Genomic DNA, 16,774 nt, shown 5'->3' on the forward strand with positions numbered 1-16,774 from the left:
GTGTCCATACTCCGCAAGGAAGTCTCTGGAATCCCTCCTCTTCCCATGGTGGTTATGTTGTTTCCCAATGCCCCATCCAGTTAAATATCCAAACGGTGGGACCATTTCCTGTGGGGTCCCGACAGCAGCCCACTGCTGCCCAAATTCCCAATCACCAAGACACTGGGTTTCCTGTTAAGTTTGAGCTGGGAAATGATTTCCCAGGTCTCTTGGAGGAAAGGGCCGGACAGATTGCCACTGCTTCAACCTCCATCCATACTTCTCCCACTCGGAGTTAAAATCAAGAGAGAAAGCTACTGAATTTATGTAGCACCCATACACGTCCTCAGGGCATTTTGTTCATAGCCAATTAAATGTTTTAGAAGAGTACTTAAAATTTAACTCAGAAAAGATTCCAATCCTTATAGTTGGCTTTCATAATAAAAAAAGTGTTTGAAGAAGGTTGGCATGGTGGCTCAGTGGCTCCCATTGCTGCCTCAGAGCGCCAGGGACTTGGGTTCAATTCCAGCCTCAAGTGACTGAATGTGTGGTGTTTGTACATGCTCCACGTGTCTGCGTGGGTTTCTGCCACGTGCTCCAGTTTCCTCCTACAGCCCAAAGATGTGCAAGTTAGGTGGATTGACCATGCTTAATTGCCCCATAGTGTCCAGTGATGTGCAGACTACGTGGATTAGTCATGGGAAATGTAGGATTACAGAGATGAGGTAGATCAGGGTGGGATGCTCTATGGAGGGTCATTGCAGACTTGATGGGCTGAATGGCCTTTTCCTACACTGTAGGGATAGTGAAAATGCTTCGTATACGAAAATGCAACACCGAATGAACAAGGTTTGACAAAGGGATCAACTACTATGTTTGACACACAGATCAAATATTGCAATCTTATGATCAATTAAGAGTAGGGTTTTGTCAACAATATGTATGCATATGTATTTGTGTGTATCTAGACATAGACAGGGATGGCAACCTTTCGTGTGCTACCTTTTGAGAGTTGCAATTCACAGAAATGATACAGCGCTATTTCTTTGTTGTTGTGGGTTCCTGCCACATTTGCATAAATTGAAGATAAGTTTGGGAACAAAGCACTGAAACCAGAACCTTACACATTGGTTTTGATCAGAGAAAAGAACAATTGATTCTAAAATTCAGAGTGCTTGATCAATTTTAAGCGATTAGTGCTGCCCAATATTCTGAAGTGCAATACAGTCTATTCTGACAGTATGCTTCTGAACACACTTTAAAATTGATTGACAATGACCTGGTTGTGTTATTGCATTGATTCCAGACCAGGCGGGGAGTGTGCTTTTATTAAGGTAGTTACATTACACTGTTACATATGATGTCCCAATATAAAGGTACCTCCGAGAAAGCACAGAACCCATGCCATGTACAGTTCTGTCATATTATAACACGGCAAATGGTTAGTGATGTTGTTATATTTCAAGATAGCTGTCTCACCCAGTACCTGATCTTTATTAAGAAAACAAATTTCTGGTGAAACTCAACAGGTTAGGCAGCATCTGTGAAGAAAAAAACAGAGTAAATGTTCCCAGACCAATATGACCTTTCTTCAGAAGTCAGAAGTTTGTTTTGATTTGTTGTGTTATTTGGTATGTTAAGTTATGTTTATATTAGGTTATGTTTATGTTATGTTGGATGATCTTCATTTAGGGCAGCACTTAGAACATATCACATTGCCAATGATGCTTGACTGAAGAAACTGTGTGATGGTGGCATCTCAGTCCTTCCACTGATGAAAGGAGCTGAAGCCAAGAGTCGACCTGTATTGGCATTTGGTAGATTTTACTTCATCAATATCCCAACCTCATCCAACCTAACTGAATGATTACGCTGTAATCTAGTCCCTGACCAGACAAATATTACAAGTTTATTCCAATAACTCCAAGGCTAGTCTTATGCCCAGTCCAGTTAGATCAGTTAAATCATGGGCACCAGTGTTTTATTTTTATTATGCTAAATGCTAATGGAAACAGGAAATAAGTACAGAAACAAAATGCAAAGCCAAGGCGGGAGTGGACTGTATCTCCATTGGGAATGCACCACCATTCTGACCATATAATGGCTGGCCATATCTCATCCCCGTTGACACATACTTGATTCGTATCCTAGGGTTACCTAAAAATCAGTTGGATCTTAGTCTAACAATTTTCATATTATTTAACATCCACAGCTTCTATTCCAGATTTTCTACTGAACCTGACCTTGTTGAACCTATCAACAAACTTGGGACAGAAAGCTTGATTGGCCTCTGGTCACATTGAAGAATCTTTCATTCATTTATTTTACCTGTAGTTAAAACCCACGTCACGGGTCACATAGGACCCCTGAGAGGGCCATAGCATGGCCTGGGAGCTGCCAGCTGGACAAGCCTGTTCTGAAAAGGGAAGTGTTCTATAATATTCCGCAACACTGTGTGAAATATTCCGTGATCAGAGATGATGGGAACTGCAGATGCTGGTGAATCCAAGATCACAAAGTGTGAAGCTGGATGAACACAGCAGGCCAAGCAGCATCTCCAGCATCTGCAGTTCCCATCATCTCTGATCACAATTTTAACCTCACTGCGAAGCCTCTTCCAGGATGCCTAACCTGAAGAAGTTACCCTCCTCCCTCCGGACCAACCTCAGGGAATCTCTCTCCCACTGCAACTCTCTCGTAGCATCTTTGGTCCACCTCCCCCTCTCTCCCTATTTATTTCAGAACCCTCTCCCAATCCCCCTTCTGATGAAGGGGCTAGGCCCAAAACGTCAGATTTTGTGCCCCTAAGATGCTGCTTGGCCTGCTGTGTTCATCCAGTTTCACACTTTGTTGTCTTGAAGTATTTCGTCCTGATTTCTCTCTGAAAGAAAGTGCAATGTCAGCCAGCAGAGGGAGTAAATCATTCACTTTGCACTATTGGAACAATTAGGAAGCAGCAAGATGAAAAGCTTCACAACCTGAACTTCAAACTGCTCCACTGGTATGGATCAATTCAGCCTAAAACATTTCCTTTTTTCTGGAATGTAAGTGTTTCAACGATTTGTTTTCTCACAGCTCCTACCATTGTACTCACACCAATTTCGGTCCAGAATGTGACTGGTGCACAAGTCTACCTATCCTGTGAAGTGAAAGCTGTTCCAACGCCCATTGTCACTTGGAGAAAGGTAGGACAGCTGTACAATTTGCCTAATTCATTTCAGTACATTTAATTTGTTTTGGTACATTTACTCACGTGAAGGTCACAGATAGTGAAAGGTTCCGACATAAATTTTTAGTTGCTGAATTTCATTTCCACTGAAGAAAACACTTCAGAGATTTTGTCTCCAAAACTTTGTTCTTGCTTTACAGCCTTACACGTTCTTGCGTTGTGAATCTGGCAATGAAATCATTCATGTTCCAGTTGAGTCCATTTGTTCAGATAAATTCAGGCCAAGCCAATCCTCAAAGTGTATGGTCAAACAACATTATTAACAATTTAGGCAGCATCAAAGGAGTAGGAAAGTTGACATTTTGGGAGGGTCCCAACCCAAAATGTCAACTTTCCTACTCCTCTGATGCTGCCTGACCTGCTGTACTCCTCCAATTCCACACTGTGTTATCTCTGATTCCAACATCGGCAGCTCTTACTATCTCTTATTAACAACTTAGACCGGATGATTGAGCAGCTGGCATCTTTGCCTAGAGCTGTTTTAATTCCAACCTCCTGGCAGAGTCATTATCACATGACTGCTGAGGTCACAGCCACATCACTGCACAATGGAGGTACATCTGAGGTAACACTAAGGTCAGGAAGGCAGGTCCTAGTAAGGCAAGGATGGGTGTTGGTGTGAGACGTAGCGTCAGACACTGGGTGTTTGAAGGGGTAAGGGTGTATGTAGAAAGACTAATTACCTCAGTGGGCACAAGGGTGCCACAAAGGAGGCTCCCCTGCCCCCAGTGCCCAGCCCAATCCCTGCTCCCACCCACCACTACCACTGCCCACTTGGCTATCACCAGCCTATGGAGCTGAAGTTGGTTGTTTTCACATGGTGTGGACATCCCTCTGTAGATAACATAATGGTGACGTAGTAGGAATGAGGATCTTAAGTGATCTTATTTGGGTAAGTACGCAAAAAGGTCCAAGTCTAGGTGGACAGGAGTTATCCAACCTCCCCTCCAATCCCCACCTACACCTCTTCCCAACAAAGAATTGTGAGACAGATGGGGCTAAGTGGCAGGAAGAGCACACCCTGGAGTATAAAATCCAGGCAAGACAAAAGTCAATACTGAGACAGACATTCAAGTCTTTATACCAAGATATGTAGTCCAATGGTCCGGTCCCCTCGAATCTCACGTTCACCTTCACTCTGGCAAGGAGAGAATGTGGAACACTATTTAGCCAAATGGTCACTTTCAGGGGGCAGCTGAGAGCGGCCATGTTGGTGTATGTGGGACTGCAGGCACAAACCAGACTGGGTAAGAACAGTAGCCCTCTTTCTCTAAAGGCCACCTCGTTGAATTATATTTTCCCAACCATCTGGTAGCTCCATTGTTGTTTTCACTGACACCAGCTTTTTAATTTCTGTTTTATTTCAGAAGGTATTATTTAACACCAACTAAAATTCACACACTGCTATGGCAAGATCTGAAGCTACGTTCTATGGGTTATTAAATCTAGTAACATAGATTTAACATGACCCAGCACAACCCAAACCCTGAGATCCAAAGGTGATTAGAATGGCACAGTGGCTCAGTGGTTAGCACTGCCGCCTCACAGTGCCAGGGACGCAGGTTTCATTCCAGCTTTGGGTGACTATGCATCTCCACACAGACATTCTCCCTGTATCTGTGTGGGTTTCTTTTAACTGCTGCGGCTTCCTCTCACAATCCAAAGATGTGCAAGTTAGGTGGATTGGCCATGCTAAATTGCATAGTTTCCAGAGATGGTAGGCTAGATGGATTAGCTATGGTAAATGCAGGGATGGGGTAGGTCTGGGTGGGATGCTCTTTGGAGAATCGGTGTGGACTTGATGAGCCGAATGGCCTGCTTTCACACAGTAGGGATGCTATGACTGTGCCTTCTTAGGTGCTGTTCAATTCTGAGAGATTCAGCTTTTTCCTCTCCTGATGTACTTTGAGGACTGGTTTTATCATCGGGAAGTATCTTCTACCTTTCCAGTTGGCCCAGTGAATGTAGTTAATTAGCTGTTTAATGTGCAGTTCCTCTACCAGGCATTCACCACTCAGATACTATGTCACTGACCACAGATTAGAAATTTTTGGATAAACTGCTCTTTTAGAATCATGTCAAAGCATTCTGTGAGAAAAGGATTGCAATCCGGAAAACACACAGCAGGATCTGTTGTCCTTAAGAGCAACTGAAATGGTGTTTCATTTTGGGGGAAATAATTTAACGTCATACGCAAGAGTTTTAGTGGTAGTCGGTAGATGGGGAGGAAGCCAAGTTTCCAGACAAGAAAAACAAGAAGTCAAAATACTAAGAAAGTACGAGATCATCTGATATCTTACACTACAACATAGGACATTAGGGAATATTGCCTTTGATGTCAGATACTTACAAGCTCATGAGCTGGAATTATAATTGCAACCCATTTTTAATTTCTGATAGTATGTATAACTAAGATGAACAAAAGGAAATGGGACTGTCAATAGATGAAATTTTGTGCATTCTATCCCCATGTTCACAATATCACAGAAATTAACATTGAAATTGATGGTGCTTCACTTGAAAATTGTTCACTGTTGTTTCAAAAACAATGCAGTGTAGCATGTCTGGGGTGAGAATGTTTGCTGCTTGATTTAGAAGGCAGGGAGTCACAGGATTTTGGCTGCTACCACCACACAACTAAATCTGGCCTTTAACTTCTCATTGAGTGGTCTGACATTCAGCACTCTGGATAATTTCATCTAACAGCCATTCTATAAGTATGAAAATGCTGACAGAATAATATCTTTCATATTTGTTATATTTAGTGACATTTCATTATTTTCTTTCACTAGAAAGATTTGAAAGTTGGGTTACGTTTGAATTTGAAATGGAAGTGAATTTTGCACTAGTTTTTAAAGAAAAAGCTCTGAAAGCTGGTATAGAACATTAAAAGTGGGTGACCAGTTTACAAAACACAATCTGTTCAAACTCATAATGGTCTATTTTGAGAATTGCAAGAGATGGTTTCATAAGTCCGAGAGAAGAGGTAGACAATAGTTTATTAAGTACATGTGAAACAGGATCACTCTTGTAAGGTAGGAAGAAACAGCAGCTGGTTTTCACAGAACAAACATGCACAAACTGCAACATTACTGTGTGCCAATAATTGCTTTTTTGAGGGTCACTCAAGGTGACATATTCATGTAATGTCTCATCTGAAAAACAGCTCCTCTGGCTCTACAGCACTCCTTCTTCATTGGAGTAGTAGCCTGGATTTTGATTCAGTTTGCTTTGATTTATTATTGTCACATGTACCTAGGTGAAAAGTTTTGTCTTGCGTGCAGTACAGGCAGGATTTTCCATACAAACCGCATTAGGGTATTAGAACAGAGCGAATAATATAATGTTGCAGCTGCAGAGAAGGTCCATAAAGAGCAAGATCAACATTTTTGAGCCTAAGTCTTCGAGTTGGACGATGAGCCTGCAGCCTTCTGAGGCAAGATTGACCACTGAAATAGGATGAAGTGGAGAATGTGGGCAATGATGCTGCTGCTTCTTGTTTTCCTCCAACATTACACCATTAGTCTGCTGATAGACACCAGCACCACTGTACCTAAGAGCATATCTAAGGTTTAATATTAAGTTTTAGTCATAAATTATTACTTTGTTTAAATTTTTATTTCTAGCTGGCCAGTCTACAATGAATTACCTATATTTTTGTATCAAATACATCTTTCTTTATTGTTGCCACTTCCCATCGCATGGTTCTGTATTGTTCATTATTGATATACTAGTCCTATTGACCTCTTCTAATTCTTGCTTATTTATCTGTTGTGAGCAGGTCACTGAGTCTCCCAAAGGAGTCAAGCTTTTGGAAGAATTACCTGGAGACCGAGTGAACGTTGCAGTTCAGGTTCGTGGTGGACCATCCAAACATGAAAGCACAGGATGGGTTTTGGTAAGAAAAACATTTTACATAAGACGAAGATAACGAAGTGTGGGGCTGGATGAACACAGCAGGCCAAGCAGCATCTTAGGAGCACAAAAGCTGACGTTTCGGGCCTAGACGCTTCATCAGGTTTTCTGATGAAAGGTCTAGGCCCAAAACGTCAGCTTTTGTGCTCCTGAGATGCTGCTTGGCCTGCTGTGTTCATCCAGCCCCACACTTTGTTACCTTGGATTCTCCAGCACCTGCAGTTCCCATTACCTTTGCTTACATAAGATGAAATTAGGTGGAAGGAGACAGAAAATACCAAGACAGAGGGGTCTAGTGAAGTTATACTATACAGTATCAGTACATAACAGGGTTCCCAGTGCAGTGCATCCTTCCATCAGTCCTGACTAATACTTGACGGTAAATCTCAGATCCCAAGTGGGAAATCACATTCAGTGGGAGCACGAGTCAAAGTTGACTGATCTGTGCTCCCAGCTACTCATCCAGGACTATTGCATTAAACTTTATATACAAGATAGAGTCTAGCAGATAGGATATAAAATGTCGACATCAGGACTTCAAGATGTTTTGTTACATCTTACTTATTATTTCCATTACAAGATTATTACTGTTGGGAAAGATTCCTATTGGTCATTGTCAAAACAGCAGTTGTTAAACCTTGGTTTTAGATTCAATGATAGTAGGAACTGCAGATGCTGGAGAATCTGAGATAACAAGGTGTAGAGCTGGATGAACACAGCAGGCCAAGCAGCATCAAAGGAGCAGGAAGGCTGATGTTTTGGGCCTAGACCCTTCTTCAGACCCTTCTTGTTTTTCTGAAGAAGTGTCCAGGTCCAAAACAGCAGCTTTCCTGCTCCTCTGATGCTGCTTGGCCAGCTCTACGCCTTGTTATTTTAGATTCAATATTTGTGTTCAGATCGGTTCGTTTGACCTTGCTCTGCAAAAATCCATGCATTTTTACAGTCTAATTCATTCTTGTTTCTGCACTGAGAAATATTACTCAACCTTTTTATTTCCAAAATTCTTCCTTGTAACTCAGATTAATCCACTGACGAAGGAAGATGAAGGTGTCTATCAGTGTCATGCCAGCAATATCCTTGGAGAGGCTCAGACAGAAGGTACAATCAAGGTCACAGAGAAAGCCCCTCGAGCTAAAGGTAAAATTAACACCCGGGTAATGAGCACTAATTTCCAGGGATGTATCATTTCACAAGTCTGACCCTAGAACATCTGCTGACATCTGGACAGAAGTAATGCTGCATTGAGTTTACCTTTGGCTTCACCAGAGGAGAAAATCCCAGTTTCCGCATTTGGAAAGGGACTTAGTTTCTGCCAGCAGGCATTGTTGAACAGGACATTTTAAGTTTGCTGCATTTTAACGTGAGTTCTCCTGTACTTCATACATTTCAGGCCATACTTCTAGGTTACTTTTTTAAAAAAACTGTTTATGAGCAATCCGGTAAGACTACAGAGCAGCGTGTGCTGAGCTGTACAAGTTCCAACCACCTACCAGAGTCCTATCGTGTGACTGTTGAGGTCACAATTACATCAGAGCTTACCTCTGAGGCACACCAATACTTCCTTGAACTTTGCCACACTGGAATATATCCCACAGTAGGTTATATGCCACACTCAATTCTACAACTACACACAGCCAGGTTTCTCTGGCACCAAACCGTGGACTGAGTTGATGTGCCTGGATGGTGGCACCTGCAATGGCAATATGAGCAGGGAGATGAATTGTAAAGTGGTTTCCTGGTGCCTTTCTCATGTGTAATCATTGGAGACACAAATCTGTTACCAAATGATATTCTGACTTCAAGCAGCAGTTGTCCCTTTGGTTCTGGTTCTTCTGCCATTGACACCAAACTTTGCTGGTTCTGTTGTTTGCCATGGCTCGTGACCCTGATAATGAGATCCTAACCTGGCCTTGGAGGAGCCTGTAAAAGGCTAAGGATAACCACTGATGTTTAAAATGACTCTTCTTTGGCAATCAGTAAAATACCTGCCCTTTCAACACTGACCAAAACCAACAGCAGAAACCTGATGTGTACAGTTGTACTTCCCCAGTCTCATATACCTATTAGCAATCCAAAGGCCTGCATAAATGAAAAAAAGGATCTCCTTTAACCAGGTGGATCTCATTGACTATGAGATCCTTGATTGGGGTTGTTAACCTGCGCCATTCAGGGAGCCCTGGCTGACTGATACAAGCAGAAGATTTAGAATCTCCTTCGTTCAGGGGACTGACTCCGAGCTGTCTGAGCACAGGCAGTGTACTGCGCACAAGTAAATAAGGAGTGGCTGGGTGACGTGATCCCAGCCCTGGGCAGTTATTTCATTGACATAACATGTAAATAACTTGTGATGCCCACAGGAAAATGTTTGTTCTTCATTTTCTCCCCTCAGACCTCTTTTTTTTATTTGCTTGTCACTCTGTTTCTCTTCTCCCTCCTTCATTTTTATATCTGAAATTCTGTGCCCTCCCAGTTCTTTCTCCCATTCTGACAGTTTTCCCTCTTTGCATTCGTTTGTCTTATTTGCTTTCTTCCATTATTCGTGTACTTTTCTCTTTTTTTCTTATTTCTGTCCATTGCTTCATTCTTATACGATGAGCAGAACTATACACTATACACTGGAGACAGCTTGGCAAGAGGGCAGAGGGCTTTAAAATTAGGGCTGATGACACAGACAAAATTTCCAGTGTTTCTTGATGTGCCCCCAACCCCACTACAACTTTAGGTGTGGCGAGGGTTGCCTCGGCTGACTGTTTGTGTGGAGAATGCACATCCTGTCCAGGTTTCCTCTGGGTGCTCTAGTTTGCCCCCACAGTCCAAAGGTGTGCATGCTAGGTGGGTTAACCATGGGAAATGCAGGATTACAGGTGTAGAATAAGAGTGGGCCTGGGAGGCATGTCCTTCAGAGGGGTGATGTGGGCTTGATGGGCCAAATGGCCTGCTGTCAAAATGAAGGGATTCTATGATCTACATTTACTAGGATAGGAAGAGAGACTTTAGAAGCACTCATTTGCAGAGGCGAAGGCTAAAGGGAGATCTGATTAGAAGTTTTCAAAATCAGGAGAAGTCTGGATAGAGTACATAACAAGAAACTATTCCTGCTTGTAAGAAGATCAAGAACCAGATTTAAAGTGAATTGCAAACACGACTGCAGTGCACTTCCTCGAAGTGTTATGGAGGCAGGCTCATGGTTCAGGCATTCATGAGATAATTATTTGAATAGAAAATATGTGCCATCGTTGAGGGAAAAGGCAAGAGAATAGCATTAAGTCAAAATGCTGACTGGAGAACCGGTGCAGACATGGTGAACTTGAACGGCCTCCTTCTGCGCTGTAACACTTCAGTGATGCTGATATGGTATAACGGCTGAATTTTATCTTTCTCATTGTCTGGGAGTTTGATTGGCATTGCAAGTTTCTTTGGAAAGCTGTTTAATTGCTTGACACTTTTACAGGTAAGAAGAGGAATGGTGTCCAAAAGGAAGAAAGCTAAACCCTGGCTCCAAACGTAATGGCCATCAACTTCACACCGATTAAATCCTTGCAGCGCTTTTTAGGATTAGGTAAAGGTGCGACATAACTAACTGTATTGCAAATGATGTATTTTGTACCATTTTCTTCAACTTTTGTAAATTTTATAAGGTAACATTGGTAGGCATAGCATAAAAATTGCAACTTGCAGAATCTCCAGGATTTGAAAATCAAAATTACTTAGTTTTGAACAGGAAGGAGTGAGTTTGAGAGTATTTAAATCTCACAGCAGCTATGGAACGTGGAAACAGAGTGTATTATGGTAGCACGATAACAAGGTTAATTGATTATAGTAAATTATTTCAATAACTAATTTTAATCTTGGTACAATGTTTAACTTTTAAACTACACAATAGGCTTTTCATCTTCAGTGCTGCCAGTAGTCTTTTGTATAGATTTCTTAAAAACTGTACTTTTATATTAAGAAATGATATCTTCTATTGTACTGAATTAACAAGCTGGAACCTTTACAACTACTGAGTTCCCTGCTATAATTTTAATAGAAATTACAATTTGTGAGTTCACAGGTGCTATTTAGCTCTTATCACAGGAAGTGTCCACCTCGGGCTAATTCAGTATGGAGGTTGTCAACAAGAACTCCTGTAACGTAACCATGATATGCATACCAATTTAGCTGTCTTTGTTCTGTAGTTGTTTTGAAGTGTTTTAATAAATGCCTTCTCTTCAGATGCTCTTCCCTTTATTTATTTTTTGAGTTCTTATTCAATTTGTAATTTCTTTATTTGGAGTGATTTTTATGACTTCCTGTGAAAGCAAGTAATACAATGAATGTCTCTGCTCTTTGTTGAATTAGCTGTTAACATGGTTAATGCGTTTAGCTTCATGCTCCATCGTAAGAAAGGGCCTGCCTTTCTTTGAGGAAAACAAGGCAGAGTTTCTTAGTTTTCTCAAAGGATTTTCATTATTTGTCAAAACCTTTACAGAACCTGGGGAATGATGCTGAACAAGGAGACCTAGAGGTATAAGGTGTGTAGTTCCTTGAAAGTGGAGTCACAGGAAGACAGGGTGGTGAAGAAGGGGTTTGGCATGCTTGTCTTCTTTGGTCAATACACTGAGCATAAGAGTTAGGATGTCATGCTGCAGCTGAACAAGTCATCGATTAGGCCACTTTTGGAATACTGCATTCAATTCTGGTCTCCCTGCTATAGGAAAGATGTTGAAAGGGTTCAGAAAAGATTTACCGGGATGTTGCCGGGATTGCGGAGATTGAGTTACAGGGAAAGCCTGAATAGACGGGTGCTATTTTCTCTGGAGCATTGGAGGTTGAAGGGCGCCCTTACAGAGGTTTATAAAATTGAGGGGTATAGATGGGGTGAATAGCCAAGGTCTTTTTCCCAGGGTAGGGGAGTCCAAAACTAGAAGGCATAGGTTTAAGGTGAGAGGGGAAAGATTTGAAAGGGGCCTGAGTGGCAACTTCTTCATCCAGAGGGTGTTGCATGTATGGAACAAACTGCCAGAGAACGTGGTGGAGGTGGGAACATTTAAAAGGCATCTGGATGGGTACATGACTAGGAAGGGTTTAGAAGGATTTGGGCTAATTTCTGGCATAAAGGACTAGATCAGTTTAGGACTCAGCATGGACAGGTTGGACCGCATGTTCTATTTCCATGTTGTATTACTCCCGTCATTTCATGTGATGACCTTTATTCTCTGTGTGAGTGATTTTTTTTCTGTGTGGCTATCCCTTTAAATGAAATCATTCATTTCAATCTGTTTCTTTCTTTCCTTCTGACAATCCATTTTCATTTTCATCTCCACCTGGTACAGAGACAGTTCTTGACTCACTTTTGAATAATTTCATTGCATGTCTCATTAATCTTTTCGCATACTTGTTGAGATCACTGATAATATGAACTGTTGAAATAAGCAAATGATGCAGCAGAGAATATTAGCTGGAATTTTACAGCAATACTTCCAAACCATGCCTAGCTAACTGCCAGTCTAATTCCGCATTAAAATAAACATACATTAGTAGCCAAATTATAATGATACAAACTATAAATTACACATGGAAAAAAGATACTAGAATCTCAGGAAATTACAAACATTTGTATCGGCCCACATACAAATGTAAAACTATTTGCAATCTCTGTCTTTCCAGCTTGGACTGTGGAGCATTAAAACCCTTACTTCTCTCAGTCAATGGGTTTGCTTCTTGTGTCACCTATAGTAGAAGTTCCACTCCTTCTGAATTGCCCCAAAGGCAGTAATCATCCAAGCAGCACACTCCTGCAGAACATTTTTAACTGGTTCTTGACTATACTAATGGCAAAGAATTGTCTGTGGCACCTTTTATAAGACTCCTTTAATAAACACCCTTTGTTGGTCTACTTAGCTCTGGCAAAATGGATGCCTAACTTTGGAATTGTCCTATCCACAATTTCTGATCTTACCCTGTCCTCAGTGTTCTGCATATTTTAGTATGCACTGTTCCTTATACACGAGTCATCTTTCTGTTCCCTCATTCATTCTCCTGTTTGCAAGCCACACATCTTTCATATATTAATCATAGAATCCCTACAGTGTGGAAACAAGCCCTTCAGCCCAACAAGTCCACACCAACCCTCGGAACATCCTACCCAGACCCATACCCCTTTAACCCACCTAATCTATGTGCCCCTGAAGGCTACAGGCAATTTAGCATGGCCAATCCACCTAGCTTGCATATCTTTGGACTGTGGGAGGAAACTGGACCACCCAAAGGAAACCCACGCAGACACAGGGAGAATGTGAAAACTCCAACAGACAGTTGCCCAAGGCTGGAATCGAACCCTGGGTCCTTGGTGCGGTGAAACAGCAGTGATAACCACTGAGCCACCTCAGTGCCTGCTGGTACTGCTTCCAGGTCAAGGATCATCAGGTCATTAGGACTGGTATTTCTTATTATTCAAAAAAGTTATTATTAGTTACAGATATCAGGTATTGCTAGAAAAAGAGACATGCTGTTGAAACCATTTATCTTGTGTGTATTGGGACAAAAGTAAGAATATAAAAATTTCTAAGAGTAACTAGCTATACTACAGGACGAAAGCAAAACGCCCAAGCAATGCACAATTTCTGAACTAAACAAAGCCCTGTGGAATATCATTTCCTGGTGCATTCTTTGTGGTGATCCCTCAAGCAATCAGAGTTGACCTGCCAATCAATCAGCACATTCTTTTCCCATGCTATACAAATTAATGCTGCTTTGGAAATTTGGCATTCTTGACATTGTCCTGATGAGGCAAAGTGAAAAATTTTGGGTCACCTTTTTCATCAAAATCTACAAACAATCCCTTTAAAAGTGATGTGAATTCTTCAAAAAGCTTTTCAGCTCTTCTTAAAAACAATTACAGACTGTACAAACATTTTAAAGAAATTATGAATTCCCCTTACCTTAGTTTCTGAGTCAAAGATCAGGACCCAGAATTGGGTCCTTTACTGAGAATAAGGAATTTCAAGAGACATGACATTGTTTGCAGACTGGGATGGTTCACTCAAATTTACTGCATTCATTTACAGTACACCAGACTTGGGGAAACCTTTTCTTGATTGCAGACCCAGGTGGGCCATGTGGTAGTTTTGCAGCATACCCTGTCCCTAAGAAATGTCCGGGGAGCAGTCAGAGCCTCCCCCTCCTCAGAAAGACAAACTACAGTTCAGCTGGAAACTGGGGAGAGAATACGGAGGAAACTTGTGGATAAGTGAGATTTTAAGGTGAAACTTTATTTGCTTGTCTTCTGTTGTCGATATCCAACCTACCAGAAACCAGTGCTACTGTTTGAAGGAAGAGTAAAGGCATTGTTCTGATGCCCTGGTCAACATTTAATCCACAGCCAACACCTAAAATAATTTTAGAGTCATTACCTCATTCCTGTTTGTAAGTAACTGGTTGCCATTTTCCTACACTAATGCAGGAATTACACTTTCAAAGTACTTAATGGGCTGTGAACCCCTTTGTGGTAAAAAGTGCAATACAACTTTCTTTCATCATTCCACTTTTGAATTGTAACTTAGCCTAATAGCACCAACTGTTAAATGATCTTTCAGTATTTTCCCCTTCCAATAAGCTAGCAATGGTTTTAAAAACATTTAAATCCTAAGTGCTGTGAGAGAATGTGACTGCTCCAAGCCCTATGAACTTTCCCAGATTGGGAGGGACTGTGGAGATTTGCGGCATCTTTGTGATGGCTCATTGCCAACATAGGTCACAGGGAGTAGCAGCATGAACATTCTCTGCACAGAAAGAATGTTGTGGATGTGTGTAAACAGCCTCAATCACTGCTTAATTTGTTTTATACCCTGAAACAAAACATCTGACCATCACAAAAGAAGCTTGTGCTGAACTATCGGTTGCAAAAGATTTCCACAAGGTTATTTCTGCATGAAGTATTATTCAAGAATTAAAAGAGGACAACATTGCATTAATTTAATAGACCTTCGTTAGTTCATTAATTTTACATTCCAAAATTCTCCTCATCTGATACAACGAGACAGTTGTCAGTTGTGGCAAAGTCACAAGGCCTGTGGCGTCAGGCCTTAAACAAAGGAACAGTTAATAGTCTGGCTAAGCATGCACCCACAGGAACAAAAAAGCTGACAACTACCCTTAAGGTGGGACATTTTCTAGTCCCTCCCAGATTTGGCAGGGATCAAACTATTCAATTTGCTGCTACAGAGGATGGAATTCAATCCAGCCTGTGGCAACCAGGCAGGTTTAATCACAGAGGAGTGCTACACCGTGCGAAACCTTCCCATGATTAAGTTGGAGGAGGTAACAGGGAGACCTGCGTGAATGCTGGTGGGATGTTAATCGGCACATTGACCAGTACTGGTCCTAAACCCACCAGAATTTCATGAGGACAGCATGTGAGTGCCACAGCTCCCCATACAGAAAAAATAGTCATACTTGCAAATAACAGACTCTGTTCCAGCTCTTGTATACTTCGTAATGGAGCTCCAGGATGAACAGGGCATTCACTTCCAAGTATTACTGTTTTTTTTACTGGTTTTGTCCTTTGCCAGTTCTCCTGTGTTACCTGAAGGCCATCATGCAGGGTTTACCTCCAGCATTCTGGATGGGGGTCCCTGCTCTCAAATGTGCTTTATGCCTGACTGGGGGACCTGACATCAGGAATGGGTGTTGGCTGCTGAGAGTTACCCCCTGCCTTTCCTTCCTCTTCCTTGATTCCGCTCCCTGAAACGCCTCAGTCCAGATGGCCCCCGCGCCCGTGTAGCAACTGATGACAGCCACAGCTCCTGTAAGAGAGAGTTCCCATCTTCTGAATGACCAGCAACTCTCAGGTAGGCTTTACACCCCTAAAGTCTTAGATACCAAATAAGGACCAACTCTGGGGCTAGTTAAGTGCCTGGGGAGCATTTGAATCATTTGGGCCTCCCCAACAGAAGTGATGCATGTTCCTAATGGTTCTCCAACCAAGTTGACAGGACAATGTCAGGAACAATGAATTCCACCACATCTATTGGATGACAAACTTTACAAAATATATTTCGGGAGTCTAACACAAAGTGAATTGTACTTTTTGCAGAATCTCATACCAAAGTTGGTGCAATACATTATATATGACTGTTAAACTACAGTCAATAAATAAATTTTCACCCCAGGCATACAAATGTGTACAGAGTGTTTCATTTTAGTTTCTTAACCAGAGGCAGAACTGCAGGTGCATCTGTGGATCAAAAATCCAACATACTACACCCTGGGTTCAAAATTAAGAGAGCTACAAGCTAAGTATTGTCTCGCAAGGGTTGGTGACAGCTGCCATTATACCAACCATCCTCTGGTCAGAGGGATATAGATCTAAGCACCAAAGGAATGGAAAGTTGATGCCTGAGAGGTTTCGAGTACAGGGATGTTTTGTTGTAGTTGTACAGGGCTTTGGTGAGGCCACACCTGGAATAATGTGCACAGTTTTGTTCTCCTTTTCTGAGGAAGGATGCTCTTGCTCTCGAGGGAATGCAGTGAAGGTTTACCAGGCTGATTTCGGGAATGGCGGGTCTGACGCATGAGGAGACATAGACTAGGTTGGGATCGTTTTCACTAGAGCTCAGATGAATGAGGGGGGACCTCGTAGACACTTATAAAATTCTAACAGGACTAGAC

The 16,774-nt window shown here is 41.8% G+C and overlaps 1 protein-coding gene across 1 annotated transcript in view; it reads left to right on the forward strand.

The window, feature by feature from the left end:
* LOC125450862 (insulin-like growth factor-binding protein-like 1) overlaps window positions 1-11,337 on the forward strand; it is a 57,038-nt gene extending 45,701 nt beyond the window's left edge. Inside the window, exons 2-5 of the mRNA XM_048527192.2 lie at window positions 3,055-3,164; window positions 6,990-7,106; window positions 8,143-8,260; window positions 10,575-11,337. Of these exons, the coding sequence (XP_048383149.2) occupies window positions 3,055-3,164; window positions 6,990-7,106; window positions 8,143-8,260; window positions 10,575-10,612 (383 nt within the window). The 3' untranslated portion in view covers window positions 10,613-11,337. The remainder of the gene's footprint in view (window positions 1-3,054; window positions 3,165-6,989; window positions 7,107-8,142; window positions 8,261-10,574) is intronic.
* Window positions 11,338-16,774: the final 5,437 nt, after the last annotated feature.

Source organism: Stegostoma tigrinum, chromosome 1 (genome assembly GCF_030684315.1).
Source record: "Stegostoma tigrinum isolate sSteTig4 chromosome 1, sSteTig4.hap1, whole genome shotgun sequence".
In the NCBI taxonomy this organism is placed as follows: domain Eukaryota; kingdom Metazoa; phylum Chordata; class Chondrichthyes; order Orectolobiformes; family Stegostomatidae; genus Stegostoma; species Stegostoma tigrinum.